Source organism: Platichthys flesus, chromosome 17 (genome assembly GCF_949316205.1).
Source record: "Platichthys flesus chromosome 17, fPlaFle2.1, whole genome shotgun sequence".
Classification (NCBI taxonomy): domain Eukaryota; kingdom Metazoa; phylum Chordata; class Actinopteri; order Pleuronectiformes; family Pleuronectidae; genus Platichthys; species Platichthys flesus.
In genome coordinates this window covers 7028628-7051322 of record NC_084961.1, presented here as the reverse complement: position 1 = coordinate 7051322, position 22695 = coordinate 7028628, and the positions used below count along the sequence as shown (strand labels likewise).

Genomic DNA, 22695 nt, shown 5'->3' with positions numbered 1-22695 from the left:
CACACACATGCACATGAGTAAATTCACAGCGTAGGGCATGCAAACATGCACATGTGAAGACACAGCTGGACACGCAAACACACACAAACGAACACAGACCACAGCTAAAAGCATCAAGCAGCTCAAAGCAATCCGCCCTGCCGAATAACATCACCAAGCAAAGCCACCATACCACATAATGAAAAACATACAAACGCACACACACACACACGCCTGCACTCAAGTCTGCAACAGGTCTCATACGTATGCATCCAGAGTGCCATATACTGAGGCTTGCTCGAAGATATCTGTAAACAAAGACAACTAAAATAAAAACATACAAAAAACTGTTTAAATATGGAAATGGTGAATTTTGAAGAAACAAACAGATAATGTACACACAAGAATGAATAAACAAAGTAGGCCAAAGAATCTCGCTGCATTTACACTTAAAAGGTCAGTTGACCCAGTTTTACAAAAAACGTAATCCCTAATTTTTTTCCACTGTCCTGTTGCCGTTTAGCCTTTCAGGTAGTTTGAGTTATTTAGTTAGTTTCTACTGGAGGAGATTTTGGCAAGTTCTCCATTTAGTCTTCTGCAACATCCAAATATAATATATCTCTCCAGACGTAATGCCCCAGCTAGTCAGGTAACTGAGGAACCGTGGACAGTGTTCAGGTTTTTCAATTTTTTTTAACTTTAGTTTAAAAAAAAAAAAACTGTTGAGACAGCAAGAAAAACAAGTGTGTGTTTGTGTGTGCGTGAAAACACACACACACTGTGTGTTTTCTGAGGGCTCTTCGGGCATGTACGGTGACACACGTGTACAGTTCTTTGAACATGCGTGTGTGTGTGTGGGTGCGCGCACAACTGACAGGGCGAAAACTACACAAGCCTTAAATTCTGATATTCCAACGCGTGTGTCTGTGTACCTTAAATACACAGTTTTACAACAATCATAATGCGACAAAACACACTGTGGTTAACGTGCATTATACTGCACATCACTATAAAATAACATACACAACTGCTGACTGTACTGAAATCCACAAACTCTCCCTCTCTCTCTGACATATACATAAACACACAAAAGTACAGTGCACAAGTGCAGAGTGAAGGGTTTTGCATATACAGCATAGAGTCAATAAAACGACTCCACAAACAAAACATATAAAACACCGCAATAATTATAAAGCAGCCGACACCACAGACCACTTCAGCTTTGTATGCACAGACCTCAACTGTTTTCCTGTAGTGCAATCACCTGTGTACGTGTGAGCGTGTCCTTGAATGGGGGAATAGACGCAGCCTGTGTTCACTGTAACCCTCCACTCATACATCATCATACTGTAATTGTAGGCTAACTATCTCTTTATACGAGTTTACTCCACTGGTACACATCACCATCGCTCCCAGTTCTGTGCAGTCACGTCGGAGGGGCCTCAGAAACGGCTGCTAACAATTAAGTACATATTTTTTTGCTCCAAGTACGTCTAATCTCACTCAGCCGATTTAACAACTGACCAAGCTGCTACCACACAACTGTACTGTGTGTATAAGGAACTAATTGAGCTCTGCTAATGAGGTTCAGTGAAGCGGAGTGCAGCCGAGTGGGCGTGAGGCTGGTGCAGGTGACATTTGGCTCGGACTCAAGAGTGTCACGCAAAACACACACACACAAACACAATGCAGATTCAAATCTTACAGAAAGCCACAGAGAATGGGTTGGATGTCGTGGCATCGCAGTCACTTCCTCCGCCGGCGGTGACTCAGAGCAGTTTTTGTTAACGCTTCACAGTTGCTCGGCATGAACGCCTTTCCAACAGCAGTCATTTCGTACAGTGTACAGTAAACTGTTCCCATTGCAGCTGAAGGAAACTGATCGATCAAGACTCACAGACTAATGGAGCTCGAGGGAGGGACGCAGTTCACAACCTTTTTCGTTCACTGTGAGAAACGATTGAATGTATTTTTTTATTTATTTGATGTTTTAAAGTTTAAACTTTATCATGACTCACTGGACTAAACAAGTAAAAAAGTTTGTAATGTAGGCAAAAAAAAAAAAGTGTAATTTATTTTTGTATCTAATTTAAAAAATTTGCTACAGACTGAATATAAATATTTTAAGGGGCAATGGCTAGAACCAGGAAAACAGGGATCAATAATGGCTTAAACTTTGATTGATCAAGTGATAATAATTAACATTGTGTTTATAATATATATTAATGATCAACTAAAGGATATAATCCCTCCTCTAATTCGTTACTAAATGATACCTAAACAAATGTCATTTAATTACATCATTTTGATAAGGAAATTAATGTTATTGTTATAATGATTTGAATGATCACATTGAGAGATAAATAAGAAGTGAAATATCATGACATGTTTTCAAAACCTGTGTACGTGTCCTACCTCTGCTGATCATCAGGTTATAAACACATCATGGCTGACTGCGGGTCTTGGCCACAGTTCTGTGGAAGCGGCTCGATTCAGTCCCGCGGCGCCGCGGCCCGTCCAGCAGCACGGTGCCGTACTCCACACTGCAACGGGAACCAGGGGCCAGGTCCAAACTAATATCCTTCCATTTCTTCCTTCGGGTTCAAGTAACTCCACTTTTTTCAGCCTTGTGGACTTTTCTTCAAGAAGGTCTTAAACTCCACGAAGCATCGGCCGACCTCTGGTCCAGGCCTGGTGCTGCTTTTATGCGTAACAGCTGGGCATTACAGTTTGGAGTTTGATCAAGTGCGTTGCAGGTCCGTGAGAGAAGCCCTGCTCAGCCTGCCCTTCCTTCTGTCCTGACAGGGGTTTTTTTTTTCAGCTTTGGTTGAGCTCTCAGTCACGGTTGTCAGAATCCACCATCACCTTAACAACCTGGAAAGTGACAGAGAGACAAATAAAGTAAGAAACCAGCCTATTCTGCCACATTTACTGGAACCCGTTTGACGTCAAGCATTTTGTCCATATTTAACATTTACAGGAAACAATTTCATCCAGACTGTAGACGTCCGCCCAAATTGACCGGCTGATCAAAAGGAGCACAAGGAGCATAAAAGAAAAGTGGGCCCGCCTGAGACCTCGGCCGGTCAGACTCAACTAATCACACCAATTTTGTTTTATCACCAGATTTGACAGCTGACAACGCCTTCCATATGTGAAGATTGTTTTAAGGCCCCCGGATAAAGACCGGCCACTGATAATGTTCATCTTGAAGTATAACATGCGTGTCACTGACAAGGAAAATTACCAACGTGCATAAGTGCAAAAGCAATTTACTTTCACATTGAGTATAAAAATGTTTTAATTAGGAAAGGTATAAACTGTGTCCCATCCTCCTCCTTAAAAACCGCTCAAGGGTGCACAATTAAAAGCAAATAGTTCTTTATAACGAGAGCGTGTGTGCGTGTGTGCATTTGTGTGTGTGCAAGGAAACTTGGCCCAGTCTAATGGCAGCTATCTGTGGCGCAAACTGGTAGCGTACAGTCAGCTTAATACACTTTAAATAAAGCATTCAGCACAGTTTGCTGCCAATACACTGGTGACAGAGAAGCCACTAATAAAACCGTGAGGAATTAATTGAGATTAAGAAACCAGTCTGTGGTGAAAATCAGCGGCACCAGCGTTAAATCTCTCGTTCTCTCTCCACACTTATTATTCGCTCCATTTCAATATCGACCGCTTTATAAACGAGAACAAAACAGTCGCCGCTGAGCGATTTCCAGGTATTAATAAACAAAATAAATGACTGAAAATCCTATTTCCCAGTGAGCCCTGTATCCGCCGACGATTATATTGTCTTTATTTGGTAATTCTAGTGTTAAATGTCAGACTCTCCAGTTCTCTGTTCCCCCTTTTGTTGCCCCAACCACAAAAATCACTCCACCCTCTCTCTCTCTCTCTCTCTCTCTCTGTGTGTGCCACCCTTTCTTCTTCTTCTTCTTTCCATCCATCTCGACTCCCTCTCTCCTTCTTACCGCAAATCTAAATCTGAGTCTGTATTTATACAAAGCCGGTTTCCTTGGGTCAGTTTGACTCGTGTGTGTGTGTGTGTGTGTGTGTGTGTGTGTGTGTGTGTGTGTGTGTGTGTGTGTGAGTGAGGCCAATCCGAAGCCTTCACACGTACGCTCATAAAGCCCCTGTTTTATCAGCTTAAATGATAAAACAAAGAAGATGGCAGAGGCTGTGCATATTAGCCCGTCTTTCTCCTGCTGATGTGATACTTCCACTTAAAGTTTTGAAAAGCTCGAATGCGTGTACAAAGTTTTTTTTAAAAGCTAATGGACGTATGGGATGGGCTCTCCACCTGCTCGGTGGTTTACCTGGTCGGCCTCGGACCCGACCACATCCTCGAGCAGCTCTAACTTTGTTTGGACTACAGGCTAGAAAACGAACACAGCAGCCATTTGAGAACTTGAGTGCGTCATTATCTGAAAAGGGATATCTGCTGGTTTGAAAAGAAGAAGAAAACGGGGGAAGAGAGAGAGGGAGAATGCTGGCATCAGTATTAAAGCACATTATGAGTCATTACTGAAATCATTACTGAGTCATTTTTTGAAGACCATCCCATCTCAAAGATTATTGTTTCTGTTGTTATAAACATGGTAGATGATGAGTTCCAGGTAGGACATATGGGAGGGAAGTGTCACATGCCCTCAGGTAACATGACACTGAAATAAAAGTGTCCTGACTTAACCGCTTGATATTTCACTGCTTTAAATGAACATAAGAGTTTAACGATCCCTGGCTTAAAACGCTATGACATACACCCACCTACAAAAACAAAGATTACATTGATACATTCTGATGTTTTCTACAGGCTTTAAAATCCACACTGTGAAATTACACCGTGCACACACACACGAGTACACACACGTACACACACACGCTTCCGGTTATTACATGATTGACCACATAATAGCATTAGCCATTAGAGCTGAAAGAAAGTGGAAGAAAAATGTTCTCTCCGCAAGAAGAAAGAAAAAGAAAAACTGTAGGGCGACTTACTCATTAGACGTTTTCACAACAGGGAAAGAAAAAGGGAGAAAACCGTTTTCTCTCTGTTAGAGAGTGAATGTGGGTCTAAATATTTTCCCTGTGGAACTCTGACTCAGTCGAGCTGCTGCTTATTCATTTACTCAATCACTGTCTTTCCCTGCCAATCTGGGTTTCTCCTTATCCTCCTCCTCTTTCTCTATTCCTCCACCATGCCACCATGACTTATCTCTTTCTTTTTTCTTCGTTTTCTCAGTATTACAGCTCTGTCCCTCTCCCTCCTGCTTTCCCTTCCTCCCTATCTCCACCTCTCCCATCAATCCATCACTGAGCTCTCTGTCATATTCATGTGCTTCTTCGGTCTATTTTTCCAAACTGTCATTGTGGCTGAGCAACCCCCCCCCCGACACCACCACAGCCGCTGCCTCCTGAGCTCCGACCCCCCTCCATGAATGCGTGTGGTCCGGTCCGACTATAGACCGTTACATTGTCCCAGACAGGTTGGACTGCGCCACTAGCCAGCAGACGTGGGGGTGGAGGAGGTGGGGTAGGGAGGGCTGGAGGGCGGGAGGGGGGTGTTCCGAGGGAATGTTTGTTTTTCTGTTTCCAATTTGGTCCAGCCCGAGGAACTCCACACTCCGCTCCGTCTCAAACACACCATTCATGACGGCCTGACGTACATGATTACACACAAATACCCTCTCACCAACTCTCCCCTCACACACGCGCACACACACACACACACACACACACAGACATGTATGCATGTAGCCATACATATGTTAAACACCTAACCACACAGACACGCATCCTGAACGCACACAGGTTGGGTCCCGGTCGTTTTTTTAACCATGAAAAACAAGCCCTTTAATTTATCTTCGTTTCATCTCTAACTTGTTTCTGATTTGTTATTGCTAATGCCGTTTCAAATGACATGGTGGTCAAACTAATTACGCTCGTTCCTTCCTCGTCCTTTGAGTGATTTCCCTCTTCCCTCGTCTGTCCCCGAGAAAAAGATTGTCTTTGAAAGGCCTTTTTGATGTGTCTCGCTGCATTTTTAGACATTATGTAGACACAGTTAAGCTCCATGTTCCACCAATTAGAGCACAGAGAGCACATTGTCTCACACTCAACCCAACTCCTCCATCTGAAGTGGATTATTTCAGTGACTTTTATTTGAGGGATTTGAAATAAAAAAAAAAAAGAAGACAACGTTGATGTTTGCATGTACTTATAAAGCCATAGATTATCAACACAAACAAACAGAGCGGCCCGACAGATCAACAGATGTGAGAGCGTCTCCTCGTGCCGATTGGTTTGTTTTTAAATGTCATGTAGACAGTTCGGTTCCACATTCCATCAATTACACGTCGGACGGACAGGAAACCACGCTGTTTTTTCCTCTTTCTTTTAAAGCTACGTCTGAAAATTGCCGGATGGTTCTGTTGTTTTGACTGTTTGCATTTGAACTTCGCAAAGCAAGATGTTCAATCGGAAAATCAGACAACGTAAGCAGAGGGACAGGATTGACCAGCAAGAGTATTTTTTGGTATAAAACCTCTCGGCCATACCTTGCCTGCTGCCCTCATGCTCCAAACAAATTAAGCATCCAGAAAAATGAAAAATAAAAGGGCATCTGTATATGTTTATTTCATTTTTTAAAGTTTCTCAATTGGTTGTAATTGTTTTTGGAATGCTATAAATAGCACAAAGGAAATTGAAGCTACAGCACAACATCTGCCCGGAATAGGGAGGCAGAAAACGCTGAAGAAGGTGTTTTTTCCCCAGTTGTTGACTCAACACTACTGCAACATGGATTTAACATCAAATGCTGAATAAGAGACAAAGGAGCAGGAAAACACACACACAACATGAAAAAGGAGATTTGTTCCTCACTCCCAAGGAATAGAAATGGCTTTAAAATGTTCCCGAGGTGAGTCTGAAACTGACGGAAGGAGGAAAATTAGTTTTTTAATATTAACCTTTTTCTTTGTGAAGAGCCAACTCTGTTGTTATTTTACTGTCCCCTATAGGCCTGATTATCATAATGATTAAAAAGACTGACTGAGCAGAAACAAGACTTAGGTACTCAAGTTCCTATCCCTCGACTAGAAAAAACTAACATGATAGCTCCCGGTGGAGGACGTGTCAGAAAACGGAGCTCGCTACGAGCTGCACTGAGCAGCTGACACTAACTGCTGATGTCCGTGTCAAAACAGAGCAGTGATGACTGTCTAGGGTTACACGTGGCATATTTAGCTGTTCCTAAGGGATTCCTTTTGAACAGTGTCATCACTCGGCTCAGAGTCGCTGATGACCTGCAGGAATCTAACAACTTTTACAATTTATGAATGCTTTTCAGTCATTTTAAGTCATTTTAAGCAAGAAATCCAGCAATGTTCTAGTTGTGGCTTCACCAGAGTGAGGATCTTCTGCTTTACTTTGATTACGTTGAAAGGAAACAGAATATTTCTCCCTAGTTTCTGAATATTTCTAATGAGCAGCAGTAAGACATCAACTTAAATTCTGGAAAATCTGAAAAACTGTATGAACTAAATGATGAATACAAGAAACAATTAATAGATTAACTAATTATGAAGACAATTAGATGGGATTAGATGTGGCCCTTATTAAAGCTTAAGTAGTCATTTGATTTTAGTTATCAAATAAACGTTTTGACAGAAAATGAACCATCCTCTTTTATACCGTCCTCACTGGCAAACAAATTTGAAATTAAATCAGTTCATAAATATTTTTCTCACTCAGACTCGGCTGATGTCTTGTTAAGTGGCGCCACCTCTTAATTTTCACTGCTCTCCGTGTATGAGAAGAGACAATTTACAACAAAGCACAAACTCCTTCAGCCAGTTTGTCTTGATACAAGAACCCGTTGTCATGACGGGATCGTGACAGTGATCTTCGCCCTCGGGGTGGAGATCAGTCAGTGACCCGGATCGACCAGATCTTTAAGCTTGCGGAGGAATACAACCGAGGGAGCGGCCTGTATCTTCATTACTGTGGGACACACCCAGAGCTGTCGAGTTGTGCTGTGACACAGAGGCACGTGCAAGCTACTGACATACGCCACTTCCCAATAACAGACCTGTTCCTCTCTGTGCCTGAGTAAAGAAATGATATCAGTCCACTACTTCATGTTTCCTTTAGTAAATGTAACAAAACAGGCTAAGGGGTTGAAGATTGGCGGGGTTGAGGCCAAATGGCATGGCCCAATACTCAACTAACTACCAATGAATAATCGATTGATATACCTTCAATTAATATGTCATTCTTTCCAGAGAATACCAACTAGGTAGGGGCCAAAGGAGCTACAACAAAATTGGATATTAGCTCGAGCTGCAAATTAAATTGAATCGAGAAAACCAAAATTTGTATTCTATTTATAACAAAAAATTTGATTTAGTGTGACGGTTTGATTTCTGGGGGGGTTGCATCCCCTCTATCCCCCTCATATATTACGTCTTAGAAACAGGGAATACCAATATTCCCGTTGTAACTATATGTACTTCTAAAACAGCGTCATTTTACAGTTTATTCAATTTGCACACAGAGTTTTTTTTAAACAGACAAAAACTACCAACCGCAGTCAAGACAATCTCCGCATTAGCCTGTGTATGGTGTTAATGTCCTGCCTTGATGTACGGCAGTAGCAGGAAAGCGAGAGCAGCATAAATCAACGCAGGACTGTTGATTTTGACCTTGCTCTCCACCGCTAAGACTCTCATACATCAAAAATAATGGAGAACAAACTCTGCTTCAGTGCTAGTTGCAGGCGTAATGGAAGGAACTAGTAGCTGCATAAATCAACATGCTGATTGTTGACTCTTGCCGGGCTGTCTTTTCCCCCCCAAAATACGGAAAACAAACTACGGCTCTGCCAGAAACACACACGCGCATATCTCACCAGTCTGCAAGACAAGTCTGATGAATTTCAACACAAACACACAGGCACAAGCGTACGCGTGCACACACCCCTGTATGTATGTGTGTCATGGTTTGGTTCATTTCTGTCTGGGTAAACTCAAACATTACGTCAGACACACGCGCACATCAACCGAGACAATACACACACACACACACACAGCGCTACACACTCACAACTAAACACAACTCTCTGTCATGTACACACACAGACACACTTTCCACTCCTGGAGAATCGGACGTTTCCTGCGAGCGCCGGGCCCGACGGGAAAAAATGTCTGGACAAACTTAAAGACGCACAAGCGCGCGCACACGTACACATGCAAGACACATAAACGGAACATTTTTAACCCACAATGTTGACTTTATATTCCTTTCCAGAGCCCTCTCTGTCGGAGCACCGGCCAAGTGAAGCAGCCTTCCCCGCTGAACACTATCGGGAAGGCAAGACTGGGAGGGTTCGGGGGGTGCCTCGGTGATGTCGATGCCGGGCTGGACTCCATTCCAAAAAAACGGACTTTAATCAAAATCCAAAGCCTTAAACGATCACTGTAATTTCTTTAATGCAGAATTTTCACGGCAATAAAAACATGCTTTAATATTTCTCAGTGTCACAAATCAAACGGTGCCTCGGAGCCACCAACTCTCCCTTTGATTTGATTCTTCCATAAAGCGCTTCTATAAAACCCTGTGACTGATGCCAAAGCATCCGGCACTTTTCCTCGACTGGAGCAAGGAATGCTTTCTGTAATGATTTTTGCGACAAGAAACTGAATGAATGCCCTGAGCCATATAATTCCTTCTATAATCTGGGTTTATAATTTAGATTGCAGGAGCCGCACTTTAAAGCACACCTGCAGGAGGATTAACAGCCACGTTCTCGCCTTTCCGGCTGCTTTTGCCGCGAACGATTTATCATAATCACTTCTTATTCAGTTCATGACAGGTGCACGAGGAGTTTAATTTTGTTATAAGTTTGACATTATGATATTAACAAAGATCCAACCATATCTGCTTTCTCCTGACCTCTTCACTACATCATTTCCAAAGGGTTCTGTGTTTTCCGAAGCACACGTTTGAACTCCAGGTAATATAACTAAAACATATATTGCAGCATATGCCCTGTGATATAAAACACCAATGGTATTTGCTATTTTGGTGTAAAAATGTCTGTGGGGCTGAGAGAGCCCCCCTGCTGCACTCTTTATTTGTCAGTGCTTTGGCCCCGGTCTGAATTGTTAGCAAGAGGCTGCTCTGATGTTCTGTGTGGAGCCGGGTGAGAGCTCTGCACTCACTGAAATATCAGTGCACAAAAGGTCTTACAGAAAGATTCTTGTTAAAAGAAAGACGTGCGCCATTACAAAGATTGAGGGTGTAAGTGGTTTTCAACAAGCCTGTGGTTCCTCAAAACATCGGTGTTCCACTTTTCAACCACGGCTGCTAACTTAACTGGTTTCACGCATCACTTTTCTTCACTCCCTTTCCACATGTCCTCCTCTCCCATCTCCTTCTGTAAAACTGAACGCCATCAAAGCTTCCTCGCTCTTAAGTATTATTCAGGGGAGACTGTTTACCCCCCTCAGAACTATTTGAAACACTTTGCTTCATAACCCCACATGTATTATAGGTAACGTTGGTGGCCCACAGTGCGATATTACTGGAATACCAGGATGTGTTCCAAAAACAAAGCGAAAGTCACTTGTCTCATCTTATCCTTCACGACATGAGTCAAATGTTAAAGCTGCTTTAAGTGCCTGGTAAAATAAATCCAGAGAATTCTCCTGCTTCACAACAAGCAGAACTAATCCAGAGCATTTTTATTATTTGAAAAACAAAAACCTGTTTTATCTCATCCCACAAGAGGCACGTCCTTCCAGGGTTGCAGTGAAATGTGGTGAAGTGCACATCAGAGATGTGATAGCACACGCCCCTTCTTGTGTTTTACACAGGTATAAAAGTTGTGCGTGGCCAAGCGACTGGGAGAACAGAAGCCCGACCGACAAAGTCTCAACGCTAAACTGTCACCGCCACTCCCTGACTCGTCTCAAAGAGAGAGAGAATGTGAGTGTGAAAGACAGAGAGAGAGAGAGAGAGAGAGAGAGAGAGAGAGAGAGAGAGAGGTTCTCACGACGAGGTGAAATCATCCTCTAAAGAAAAGGGAGAAGACAACTTGTGTGTGAAGCAGTAAAAAGCCTAAAAGCCATGTTGCAGAACAAACGCCATGCCCCCCACTGTGCTATTCCAGCCATCGCAACACACACACACACAGACACACAGTCCCTAAGTAAATTTAACTGTCAGCCGTAAAGTTTTTGACTATAGAAAGTGATTTTGTCCCTTTTCTCTCACTCCACTTTTCCTCCTCCCCCTCCCGTGTCTATGTAAATGAGTTCCTCATCCATCCTTCTGTCCATCCATCCTTCCATCTACACTTCGTTTTCTATCCGTCCGACCCCGTCCATGTTCTCTCATTCTGACAATGTTTGTGTCACTCATTCCATCTCTGCTCATCCCTCTCATTTCATACCTTCATCCCGCAATGCATCCAGCCATACCTTTCTCTCTCTTTCTGTCTCCCCACACCACAGGCAAACTCTGACCACAGACACCCCCATTTGCTCCCCCTTTCCTTATCTCCTCCCTCCCACCTCTCCCAAAATGAGAAACTACACTTCCCTCCCTCTTTTTCATCTGTGCCTCCTTAACCCCCACCCCCAACTACCCACACACACACGCTTCTGACTGTGGGCCTCTGAAACCCATCCTCTCATCTCCCCCCACAAAAGTCTCAAAGACCCCCAGATGTGTGCCCCCTTAATTTCCATTTCAAAAAAGAGTCACCTCCCTCCCTCCATCATCCACACAGCCGTGCACTCCCACACACACAGAAAGGCAGAGCGGACACTTCAAAAACAGATATATAAAAACATCAGCAAAAACACACACACCACCCCCAAAAAACTATCATGACAAATATCACTTATCTAATCCTTGAAAAGAGAGTGAAGGACTGTTAAAAACATTTTATTATCAATATTACCGGAAGTGATATTTCAAAAAAAATGCTGACCGTAAAAAAAAAACTATTTATCCCTAATTTAAGTTGCATTAAAATGTTTGATAAATGTATTAATTAAGAGTAAATTTACTCTGATTTTCATTACAAACGGCCACATCTCATCTGACTTGTCCTGGTCTGTCCATGATCTAAAAATCTAAGATTTTACCATCATCGATGTTGGAAGAAATCCATAAAAGATTCTCAATTGAGAAGCTGAAGGAGGTTATTTTATCATCAGGGCCTGGATATATTTCACTTCATTAATTGGCAGATCAATACTGCTTTTCCCTAGTTGCAATACTACAAGAAAATGTCTATAGTTAGGAGCTGGACCAGCTCAACGCAGGACGAAATGTTTCAACATGCTATCAGATCTCTATTTAAATCCATGCAGCAGAGTTACAAAAACAACCCCATCACTGGCATCAAGCACTGTAGACTGGGTGACACTGGAAAGAAAGAAAAACAAAATCTACCCATGGTTGTGGTTTCCTACTCAATGTCAAACGTTTCACTCTACGTCAAAGGATTTTCCTCATCACATCAGACACGCACATTTAAGTTATCGTACCCGGACAATATCCTACGCCTTCCAAAAAAATGCTGCGTAAGAGAAAATGAACTGCAGCAGACAGAGATGAATCCCCGCTTCTTTCTAACTGGATGTGGTTTGAAGTGAAGCTCTGAGGGCATCAGCTCACACTGTGTGTCGGGGCGGTGGCCTGTGAAGCCCAAAGCTGCTGCTGCTGTGGGATTATCAATATCAGTAAACCAAGGCCGGCCCCACCTCACAGAAAGCAGGTGAGATGGTTTAGCTGCATCCAACCGAATTTCAGATTTGGGCAGCACCAGATGGAAGGTTTTGCGGGGGGGGGGGGGGGGGGGGGGGGGTCTATCTGACTTTGCTTTCTTTGCGCCGTCTCGTGGTTATACACCGGGCCAGCCAGGGTTACATGAATAAAATAACACAACAGGCCAGACGGGCCATTCGTCAATTACAGTTACTAGATCCATGCTTAATTTTTCCTAATGTTTTTTCAATAGTGCACAAAGCCAGAGGCGCAGACACACACACACACACAAAATCAGCAGAGGCTATTCCCTTATAGAAAGAAAAAAAAGAATGTACATGTTAGTCGTTTAAATCATAGTTTTAATTTGACGGGACGCCATAAAAAGTCTGCCCCTTATTACACACACACGAAGGCCCACACTCAGACACACACATGTATGCACACGGAGTGAGGACAAAGACTACTTTGAAAAGTTACTCAGCCACCAGATGTTTTAGCCAGATCCCAGACTACAATACTAATGGGGCTGTGTATGTGTGTGTGTGTGTGTGTGTGTGTGTGTGTGGAAGAGGGGGAGTAAGCGCAGTACATTTTTAAGAAACTGAAATGAGTCCCCTTCCACAACACGTACAGTGTGTAGTCATAACTATACACTTTCAGTAATGAAATGAAAAGTTTTAATTTAACTTACTGTGCATGCAGATACACATTTAAAACAGAGCCCTTTACCGTAAAACTGGGTAATTTTATAAAATGAAACACATCATAGATGACAGGGTTGCGTGCACACAAACAAACGCACGGGATGTGGAGCATTTTACAAACACACACACACACACGCATCCATCCATCCATGAAATAAAGAGGTAATAAAGAGATAATGCAGGTTGACTGCGAAACATACACTTGGAGAAAACACACATTTGCCGAAGAAAAAGTTTAACAAGTCAAACCTCTGACAAATATTATTGTGACCGAGAAGGAAACAATAGTAAACAACTGTCAGCGTGTATTTACACTAGAAATCAGAAATAATTGCAATCTCAGAGCGAGTAAATTAAGTATTTTGACACTTGCTGTAGTCTGATCAAACCCACATGACACTAACAGTCTTTCTCGGTTTGCATTATGGTAAGAATAAGGGAGATTGAGAGATAAAGACACGGCAGGAGGGAAGGGAGAAAAGGAGAGAAATGAATGTGTTTATGCGGGTGAGCAGGTTCTTGGTTTGACTACACACACACTCATGCAGAGGAGACGGTTGACCTTCAGAACTGAGATATCCAATCAGTGAGTCAGCTCTGACTTCATCGAAGAGAGATAAGCGCTGATAGACTTTTACAGTAACTGATAACCATCTCTCAACAGTGCTCAACTGTCTGGAAATGTATGTTCTCCGGCACTGAGAAGCCTGTGGCCACGAGAGGTGGTGTGTTTCTGATTTATCTGAAAGACGTACAGGAGCAGATGCCATATTAATGAAATATATTGAGCTGCAGAGAATTCAAATCACCTGCGAACACACAACCACCACATCCCAAATACCTGCGATTCAACAGGAAAAAGTCATAACTCAGACTTACAGCAGCTCAGCAAGAACCTGATGTAATATCAAATACAGTTATTTCAGCAATTCTAACTAGTTGATAGAATACAACAAGTCAAACCTTGAAGAGTGGAAAAAGTATTCTTCTTTCTGCCACGAAACAGGTGGATGTGTTGATTCACATGAAATCAAATGACTCTTTGCCTTGGAAACATTGATTGTGCGTTCACATTGCAGTGAGACAACTTTTACTTTCATCGGAGCAGCTCTTTCAAATAAAAAAAAAAAGAGGAAAATAGCTGCCACTGCTACTCGAGAGAAGTCTCACTGAATTAAGCAGTAAGGACTTAAAGAAAACGCTCCAGCACTCCCTCCATCTGTGTGTTCGCAGCCTTTTCAGCCTCGACACAAAGACGCCTGCAACATAAATCACGTCCAAATTCATGCCACTTGTGCAAGTGACACATTTTACATGGCTAATTTTCACCATTTATCTGCTGGATATTGTGTGAAAACTGGAGGGAACTGCAGATGGAGTCGTGCTCATGGGAACACTGAAGAAAACAGCATATGAATGTACTCCAGTTTAAATACTTTTTAAAGTTTTCTGAAGAACATGTTGTAATAAACCTTTATGTAATCTTACCTGATACAACACTAAATATATTAAGACTACGAAATCTGTGAGTCTACACTGGCTTTTGAATGTGTATAATATATGCATTGAGAATTAGTATTAATTCACATATAGGATTACTTATAAACTGTCCCTTTTTTCCCCTTCTGTGCATTCATTTATTTCTAAAAATTGTGAAAAGCATTTATTTTTACATAAATTTTAACAAAGTTACTTTAAGATACAAGTTGATAAGGTTTCTAAAGAAACATATTTAATATCACGCCATCCTGACACAGACGGGCTCTGATGTGCAAAAACCAAACTGGTACAATTAAGAAAAATTAAAAATTGTAACCTGCAAAATCTAAATTATAATCAAAGAGAGATTATTTTGCTTTGTTTTAACATGTATAAAATACTATTTATATTCAAAAGAGATAAACAATTTAAGCAAATAACCCAAATAAAACATTTTAGCAACTCTGCATGTTAACAAATGGTGTGAAAAATACAACACGTGAAAAGATGAAATGATAAATGAATCTATATAGGCCCCGGTGTGACAGCTGGAAGTATTTTTTGTGCACTCTACTAACCACGATCTTATAAAATACCACCGCTGTGGGGAAAACCAATACTGGAGCTCATTCAAATTCATTATGCAAGGATTAAAACTTTAAAAAGGGCAACTGCTAAATTGATTTCTCCTTTAATGATTTTTGCTGCGGGTTTTGGCTCAATATCTATTGTGACAAGTTATTGTAATTGGACGTTACCTTTTAATGTGGAGCCACATTTTCAAAAGGTGAAAAGTGGAACTTTTTATTGACCATTATCAGGATGAGAGCCACAACGCCGGTGGACAATATACATCAAACTTACTTTTAATGCACCCTCTGTGTAAACAGGCTGACAGACCGTATTTACAGACTCAATAAAAACCCATTCACAATTATCCTACAAAGCAGAGTTAATACAAATAAACTGGAGCTTCCAAACTTTTCGTATTCATATTGAGATCTCTCTGAAGCCAACAATTATGACATCTCCGTCTGTTTCATTTCAAGATAACTGACAACTGTTTACAGCCACATTTCTTTCCCTTAATGACAAACAGTCGTCAACATTCAAACGCTTTTTCTTTTCCTTATTCCCCTTTGCAAAACCTTGCAACACATGCAGTACAACTTGGAGACAGACGAGCAGCGATTCAAAGCCACACAACCTATAGGACACGTGGAAAATGTGTATTTCGCATCTATATGATGAAAGCAATTTGTCCAACATAAGGAACGTCAAGGGAAAAAGCTGCTGCTGTGAAGTATATGTGACGGAAACCTTTCCACGAGACGGGACTCTCATGGTGGAAACAGCCATTAGTTTCTTCATGGATTGAGCAAATGAGCGCTGATTCCTTTTCAATAAGGACAGGATTTATTTGAACGTTAATTGAACGCAGCACTGGAGCAAATCGCTCGCCGTGTTTTGGTTGGTTATATTATTTACACAAGGTCAAAACTCACATAAACACTGATTGATAACTGAATGTCTGTGGTGCAGCGGAAGCATCAGCGTCACGAGTACACTGCTGAGTCAGAACAGACGAGAACTTGCAACTCAGAACTCGGCACATGACGAGCCAGCAGGTTTCCCCCGACCGGAGGAGAGCGTTCACAAACTCACTCGGGAGCCACAGTTTGTGTTCAATGAAGATTCAAATACAGCACATGCACATTTAGAAGCAATGATCCATTGCATAGTTTAGCAGTAACTTTCACGGGGCAAGCTGGTGTTGAGAATTATGACCTTTTGAGTCTATAACCACAACTGCTGCCGGTGTCACAACCTTCTACAAGAATATACACCGTTATCTGCTCAGCCACCACTTCATCCGTCTGCTCTGCTTCGTGACAGATTTATTTACTGCCTCGGATCAAAAGGAGGGGGGGGGGGGAAAATTGTCCCATGTTTAGGATTTGTATGTCCCCAGAAAAAAAAGTGGGAGGGAAGAAAGCATCATTTCACCATAAACCAGGACCATGTGCTCGTTATCTGAAGCAGGCCGTCTAAAAGGACTTAAAAGTCTAAAATAGACCAAAGACATTAGAGACAAACTCGAGCCTAAACAACGCTGTGCTAACCACAGACGGAGAGTGGGGATGACATTTTGGGCATTTAGCAGACACTCTTTTCCAGACCGACTTCCAGTAACTGCAACAGGAGAATACGCTCAAATCCCTGTATCACTGACGTTACAGGCAGCTAATATAAAGCGATCAAAGAGCCAGAAACAATGTGCCCAGACGATAAAAATAAGTTGAAAACAATTGTGTCCCTGGGATATGAGCAAAACAAGAGGGCTGGTCGTAAAGAAGTGCTAGCTGCGGAGCTTTGAGCCAAGAGCGCCAGAAGCCTTGCAGAAAGGCTTCTTTTCTTTTTTTCTTTTAAAGAAACTATCCGTGACAAATGGATGTTTTCCTTTATCTGAACTGCAGGCAGGGTTGAGATGAATAACAGCTGATTGCTTTAATAGATGTTATCTTTTACTGCTTATTTGAAACTGGGAGAGTTAAGACGGTTCACGTTCATAAATAAATAGGAACAGAAATGAAAAATAAATCGGAGCTCTGGGTCCACAAAACCGAAAAGGTCCTCAGAAAAACCTGGAATCCCATGTGATCTTTTTTAGGTTTAAACAATATGACATGTGTTACATTACGAAGATGGACTGAGTGCAGACTTTATTTGAGACAGGACCTTAATTGAGGGGAATGGAGACGGTAATTTAATGTCACCTGTAAACATGTCGACTATAATATCTGAGCCAGGCTTCCCTACGTCTAATTATCTGACGCATCAAAATACACAAAGGGAGACAGCAAAAATACACAAAAGTAGAACAGGAGAGTTAAATACAGGAGTAGAATCAAAGTTTTGATTTGAAAAAGCAGTGGCTCTTAGTTCCACTTTAGTCACAGTTCACTATATTATTCCGTTCAACCGATTATTAGACGCGTTATCTCCTCAAATCAGGGAAGCGGTTGTTTTTCACTTCCTCAGACACATCTGTGCCGGGCAACAGGTTTGAGAACGAGATTACCCAATTTGCTAGACAGCGATAACAAGCCAAGATAAACTCAAATCAGGCCTTGTGTTAGCTGTGTCGTCTACTTTAACACAATGAAACGGGACAACGCGTGGAGAGGACTGCAGCAGATTAGCAGAAGTTACAGCTGGAATTTTTCTGAATAATTCCCTGTGCTATTGATAGATTACAGCTGGTAATGTAAAACAGATTCCGCCGTGTATCACGTGGTGAAACAATAGAAGAAGTTTTGCAAAAGTTTTACAAACTGCCCTCATAAAGGCTTTCCACTTGATGATAGGTTTGAATCTAGCGTATGTGAGAATATTCACTGCACAATGTAAAATTCACAGGACCCATCAGGTCTCTACAACTTTTTCTTGTCTTATACAACTACTTGTTAAAAATGTCTTGATATAATGTTCACAGTTATTCCTGTCTTCTTGTATTTCCCCCTCTAATTTAAATGCTGATGGTTATACAATTTACAAAAAACTCGGATTACTCCAATTAAGGGGTTTTAAAAAAAGACAATGTACAACTAATATTTCCATCCCTCCTTCATTTCAAAGGCAGCGAAAGCAATTGAGCATCTACCGATGAAAGCGCCACAATTCTACCCCAAAGCAGTGGCTCGAACTGGGCTGAAGTCTCCTTTTCCACTCCATCTCGCCCTGGCCCTTTTTTTCCCTCCTCTGGTAACGCAGCACTACTACGAAACGACCAAAGACCAATGCATGGCAGCCCACAAAATCACTACAGTTGTTCCTCATGTCTTACAGAACATCAAACCATCAATAAAACTCAGGAGATACATTCCAGCTAGTTGAACAGGACGTTTCTGACTTCCCTCTCTCCATGTGTTCTCTCTCTCCCTCTCTCATTCTCTCCCCCCAAAAACTTTCTCTCTTCCCAGTTCCACCGCAGAGGCTTCACATATTGCAGCCATATGAGTAAGTCACGGCTGCCTCCTCCGCCGCTCGTACAGACGCACACACACACACACACACAGAAAAAGTGCTGTGCTCTCTCCCACTCGGTCTCACACACGTACAGGAAAGACTTTTACAAGCAGAGGTTCTCTTTAGGAAGTCGTCAACTGTTTTGACGTTTAATAGGAGCAGCGAACAAGGCCGTAAGATACAATAATATCCAGTGTCTGGAAAGAGGAACATTTTAAGGTTATAGAGCTGCACTGTTACATTGATAGAATTTTTTCTTACCAACTTTTATAGAAACTTGTTAGAAGTTTATAGAAGTTGAACAAAGTGCATGACACCTTTTCAGAAATAGGAACATGTTAACTGGACTCATTATTAAGAGCAACAAAATGCAGGCTGGAGTGTGTTGTAGCTAACAAAACATGAACGCACAACTCAGTCACAACAAGGTAACAACATTGCAACTAAAACTATCCCAACTCCGTCAAAAGTACACGTCTGTCAAAAAGCACTTGATCCTGCATAACTTACAAAGTGCCCTGAGGTGCTGTGCTGATTATCAAACTACCGAGTCTGCATCATCATATCAGATTACAAAATAATTCAGAAGTAATATCAATAGGAATTTGTGGAACCTTCAAGACACCGATCACTATTACGGATGCAAAGCGGTGGAAAACAAGGCAGTTAAGAAGTTACACATGGAGCTGAACGTGCCACATTAATATACTGGGTGCTGAACTTTAACTGAGACAAATATTCAAAGCCTCTATAGCAAACTGTCCCAAACTTCATTTAACTTTGACAGCATTTTAGGAACTTTGAAACATGGTTCCTTTTCACAGAAGTAATAAAAACAACAATGTCGTCATCGTAAATCTCACAGAAGACAAGCGGCTTAGAATCACGTCCGTCCAAAAGTCCAATTCACAGAGGCTCAGGCTTTGAAGCGTACTTTGAATTTACATCTTCAGAGTCAGATTAGTGCAACAGATCGCTGACTTTAAAAACTGGAAACTGAGTGTAAAAAGTCTTGTGAATCACTTTCTGCAACCGCGTCTTTACTCAAGTGATCCCTGCAGCTACACACACACGTATACAGGTTCCCTGCTGCCGCGGAAAAACATGGAAAAGTTGGAAAAACAACAATTTGTCAGGGGGGGGGAGAACTTTTTTACGAAACACTGGAAGGCAAAGACACTAAACTTGGTTTGAATTTGTTTCTAGTCTGTAGGCTTCTAGGCTCGTAAAGTGATTTCTGCTCATCACGGAGACGCCGTGAAACCCAAAGCAGCAGATACACTTTATATTTAAAAAGTTTGAGTATGAATAGCCGGCAATTATTTTACAACTACACAAACGTTTCCCCTTATGACTAAATTAAATAGTTAACAGCTTAGTAAAATTCAGAGAGTGTCAGCATTTTGAAAACAGCTGGGAACAAGTGTTGGGGGGGGGGGGTTCACAGTTTAGGACCGGTTCTCTTTCTTTTTATAAATCTGAGGTTATCTGCTGAATAAAAGTCGCTCCACACACACACACACTCAGTTTCTTCTCTTTTTGTGTGTGTGTGGGGGGGGGGGGGGGGGGGGCAGAGTTGGAGAACTGTGAAGGACTATGTAAAAAGCTTCCTCGCAGTGTGTGCCTCATTGTGCTGGCTTCACATACTCTGCTCTCCCCTCAGAGTTGTCATGCCGACCCGGCTCCCTTATCTCAAAGGAACATCACAGTTTCTTACGACAGGAGGAAAAGAAGAGGGGAGCTGGGTGAGGAGAGGAGAGGAGGAGGGGGGGGGGAGAGAAACTTTCTCAAAGTGGAGTGGAAACGGCAACTCAGGCTTCCCAGCATCAAAAAAAATAAAAAGTTAACGATAACAACAAACAAATAAATAAACAAGCGTCGGAGCTAGTGCGTGCTTGTTGTCCTTTGAAGGACTGATAGGAGAGGATGTTTTTTGGGGAGGAGGAGGATAGGGAGGGGGGGGTCTTTTTTCTTTCTTTTTTTTTTACGACAATCCACATCCACCATGCGCTCCAAACAATGAGAGAGGTGCACGGAACAGCGCCATATCTGCTCCCGGGCACCTAATAAACACAATTGCCTTTGATCGCCACTGCGCAGCGTGCACCCCCAAACAAACTACGAGCATCTAAAAAAAGTGAGAAGCGAGTTCAGCTTTAAAAAGCGCAAAGCGGACTATCTGCGACGTGCAGGGCAGCAGCAGCGGATCTGAACTTGAGTGTGCGGAGTCAGGGTTCTTTTCCTTTTTAAAGAAGTTATCAATGAAAATGGAACACAGCAAAAAAAAAAAAAAAAAGTGAGTTGGCAGAGTTGTGTGGGGCAGAAGCTACCGGGCGACAGACGCCACACCGCCCCGGCTTCCTCGGGCTCGGGATGCCGCTGAGGGAGGAAGAACAAAATAGAACAGAAGAGACAACTTAGAGGAGGAAAAGAGGAGTAAAAACACAAAACCTACTTTGAGGCGACTAAGTCACTCCGCGTCCCCTCGCTGCCGCCTCCAAACTCAGCCTTTAAATCAAAGCCGTCCCCCCGGTAGCCCCCTTTCAATTTGTATTTGTGTAGCGTCTGTGTGTGTCTCTGTGTGTGTGTGTGTGTGTGTGCGAACCTAAATGTAAATGTGCCATGTGAATTCAAAGCAAAGCGGTGCTGCTCTTTTTTTTCCTCCTCTTCCTCCTCCCCTCTCTCTCAATCTCTCTCTCTCTCTCTCTCTCTCATTCAACCCAGATCCCTCTCTTTTTCTCTCTCTCTCTCTCTCTCTCTCCCTGACCGACGCTGCTCAGGCCGTTAGTTACATAAGACGCAAAGCGGCTGCTGCCCGTCGTAAAAACTACTAACGGCTAACGACGCTGTTGATATTGTCGCCCCTCCGCCCTCCCCTCACCTCTGTTAGCAAACACATCTCCGTGCTACCGAGGACGGGACCCTCCTCTTCCCCCGCACAGCACGCGCTTTATCCCCGCCTCGCCATCTACGCACCGAGCATCGCGACCCGCCGCCGCTTTGTTTTCTTCCCTTCCGCTCACTACGCAGCAGCAGCAGCTAGCATCGAGCAGCTAACGTTGCTAGCGCGGGGCTGTCGTGGAGCCGCTTACCTGTTGATCACAACACAAGCGTTAGCCTCTTTCTCTCTCTCCCTCTCTCTCTGTGTGTGTGTGTGTGTGTGTGTGTGTCTGCAGCCTGTTAAAGATGGAGGCTGCTCTCTGCTGCTGCTCGGCCGCTTCGTCTCTTTCGGGGCTTTTCTCTTTTTTTGTTTTGTTTGTTTGTTTGTTTCTGGTGATGATGTCGGACGTTGTGACTGTGGCTGGCTCTTTCTTTTCTCTCTCTCTTTCTCTCTCTCTCTCTCTCCCTTTGGTCTGAGGGAGAGTTGGAGGCTAATTTTGGTGTTGAGTGCTGTCGCAAAACCTCCCCCCTCCCACGTTCATGTAGTTGTCATAGTTGATGTTATTTTTTGTTGTTGTTGTTGTTGTTGTTGATTCACAGCGACCCGAGGCCGATGGGAGCCGCCGGTTCAGTTCCGGTGGGTTTGTCGGGTTTGTGTTGTGGTTCAGAGGAGAGTGACAGCACCTCTCTGCCGGTGGCCATGACGTCACGGGAGGAAGACACAGCAGCTCTATTAATATCAAGAAGCCCGAGTCTTAAAGTGACACACACACACACACACACACACACACACACACACACACACACAGCGTCATCACTTCTTCACACAGATGACAGT

At 42.7% G+C, this 22695-nt stretch overlaps 1 protein-coding gene across 2 annotated transcripts in view; it reads right to left on the bottom strand.

The window, feature by feature from the left end:
• The window catches only part of trps1 (trichorhinophalangeal syndrome I), a 106748-nt gene extending 84376 nt beyond the window's left edge, over positions 1-22372 (bottom strand). For both annotated transcript variants that reach the window (XM_062410052.1, XM_062410053.1), the window contains exons 1-2: positions 21433-22372; positions 2395-2853 (exon numbers count right to left, since the gene is read on the bottom strand). In XM_062410052.1, the coding sequence (XP_062266036.1) occupies positions 2395-2407 (13 nt within the window). In that variant the 5' untranslated portion in view covers positions 2408-2853; positions 21433-22372. The remainder of the gene's footprint in view (positions 1-2394; positions 2854-21432) is intronic.
• Between the last annotated feature and the right edge of the window lie 323 nt (positions 22373-22695).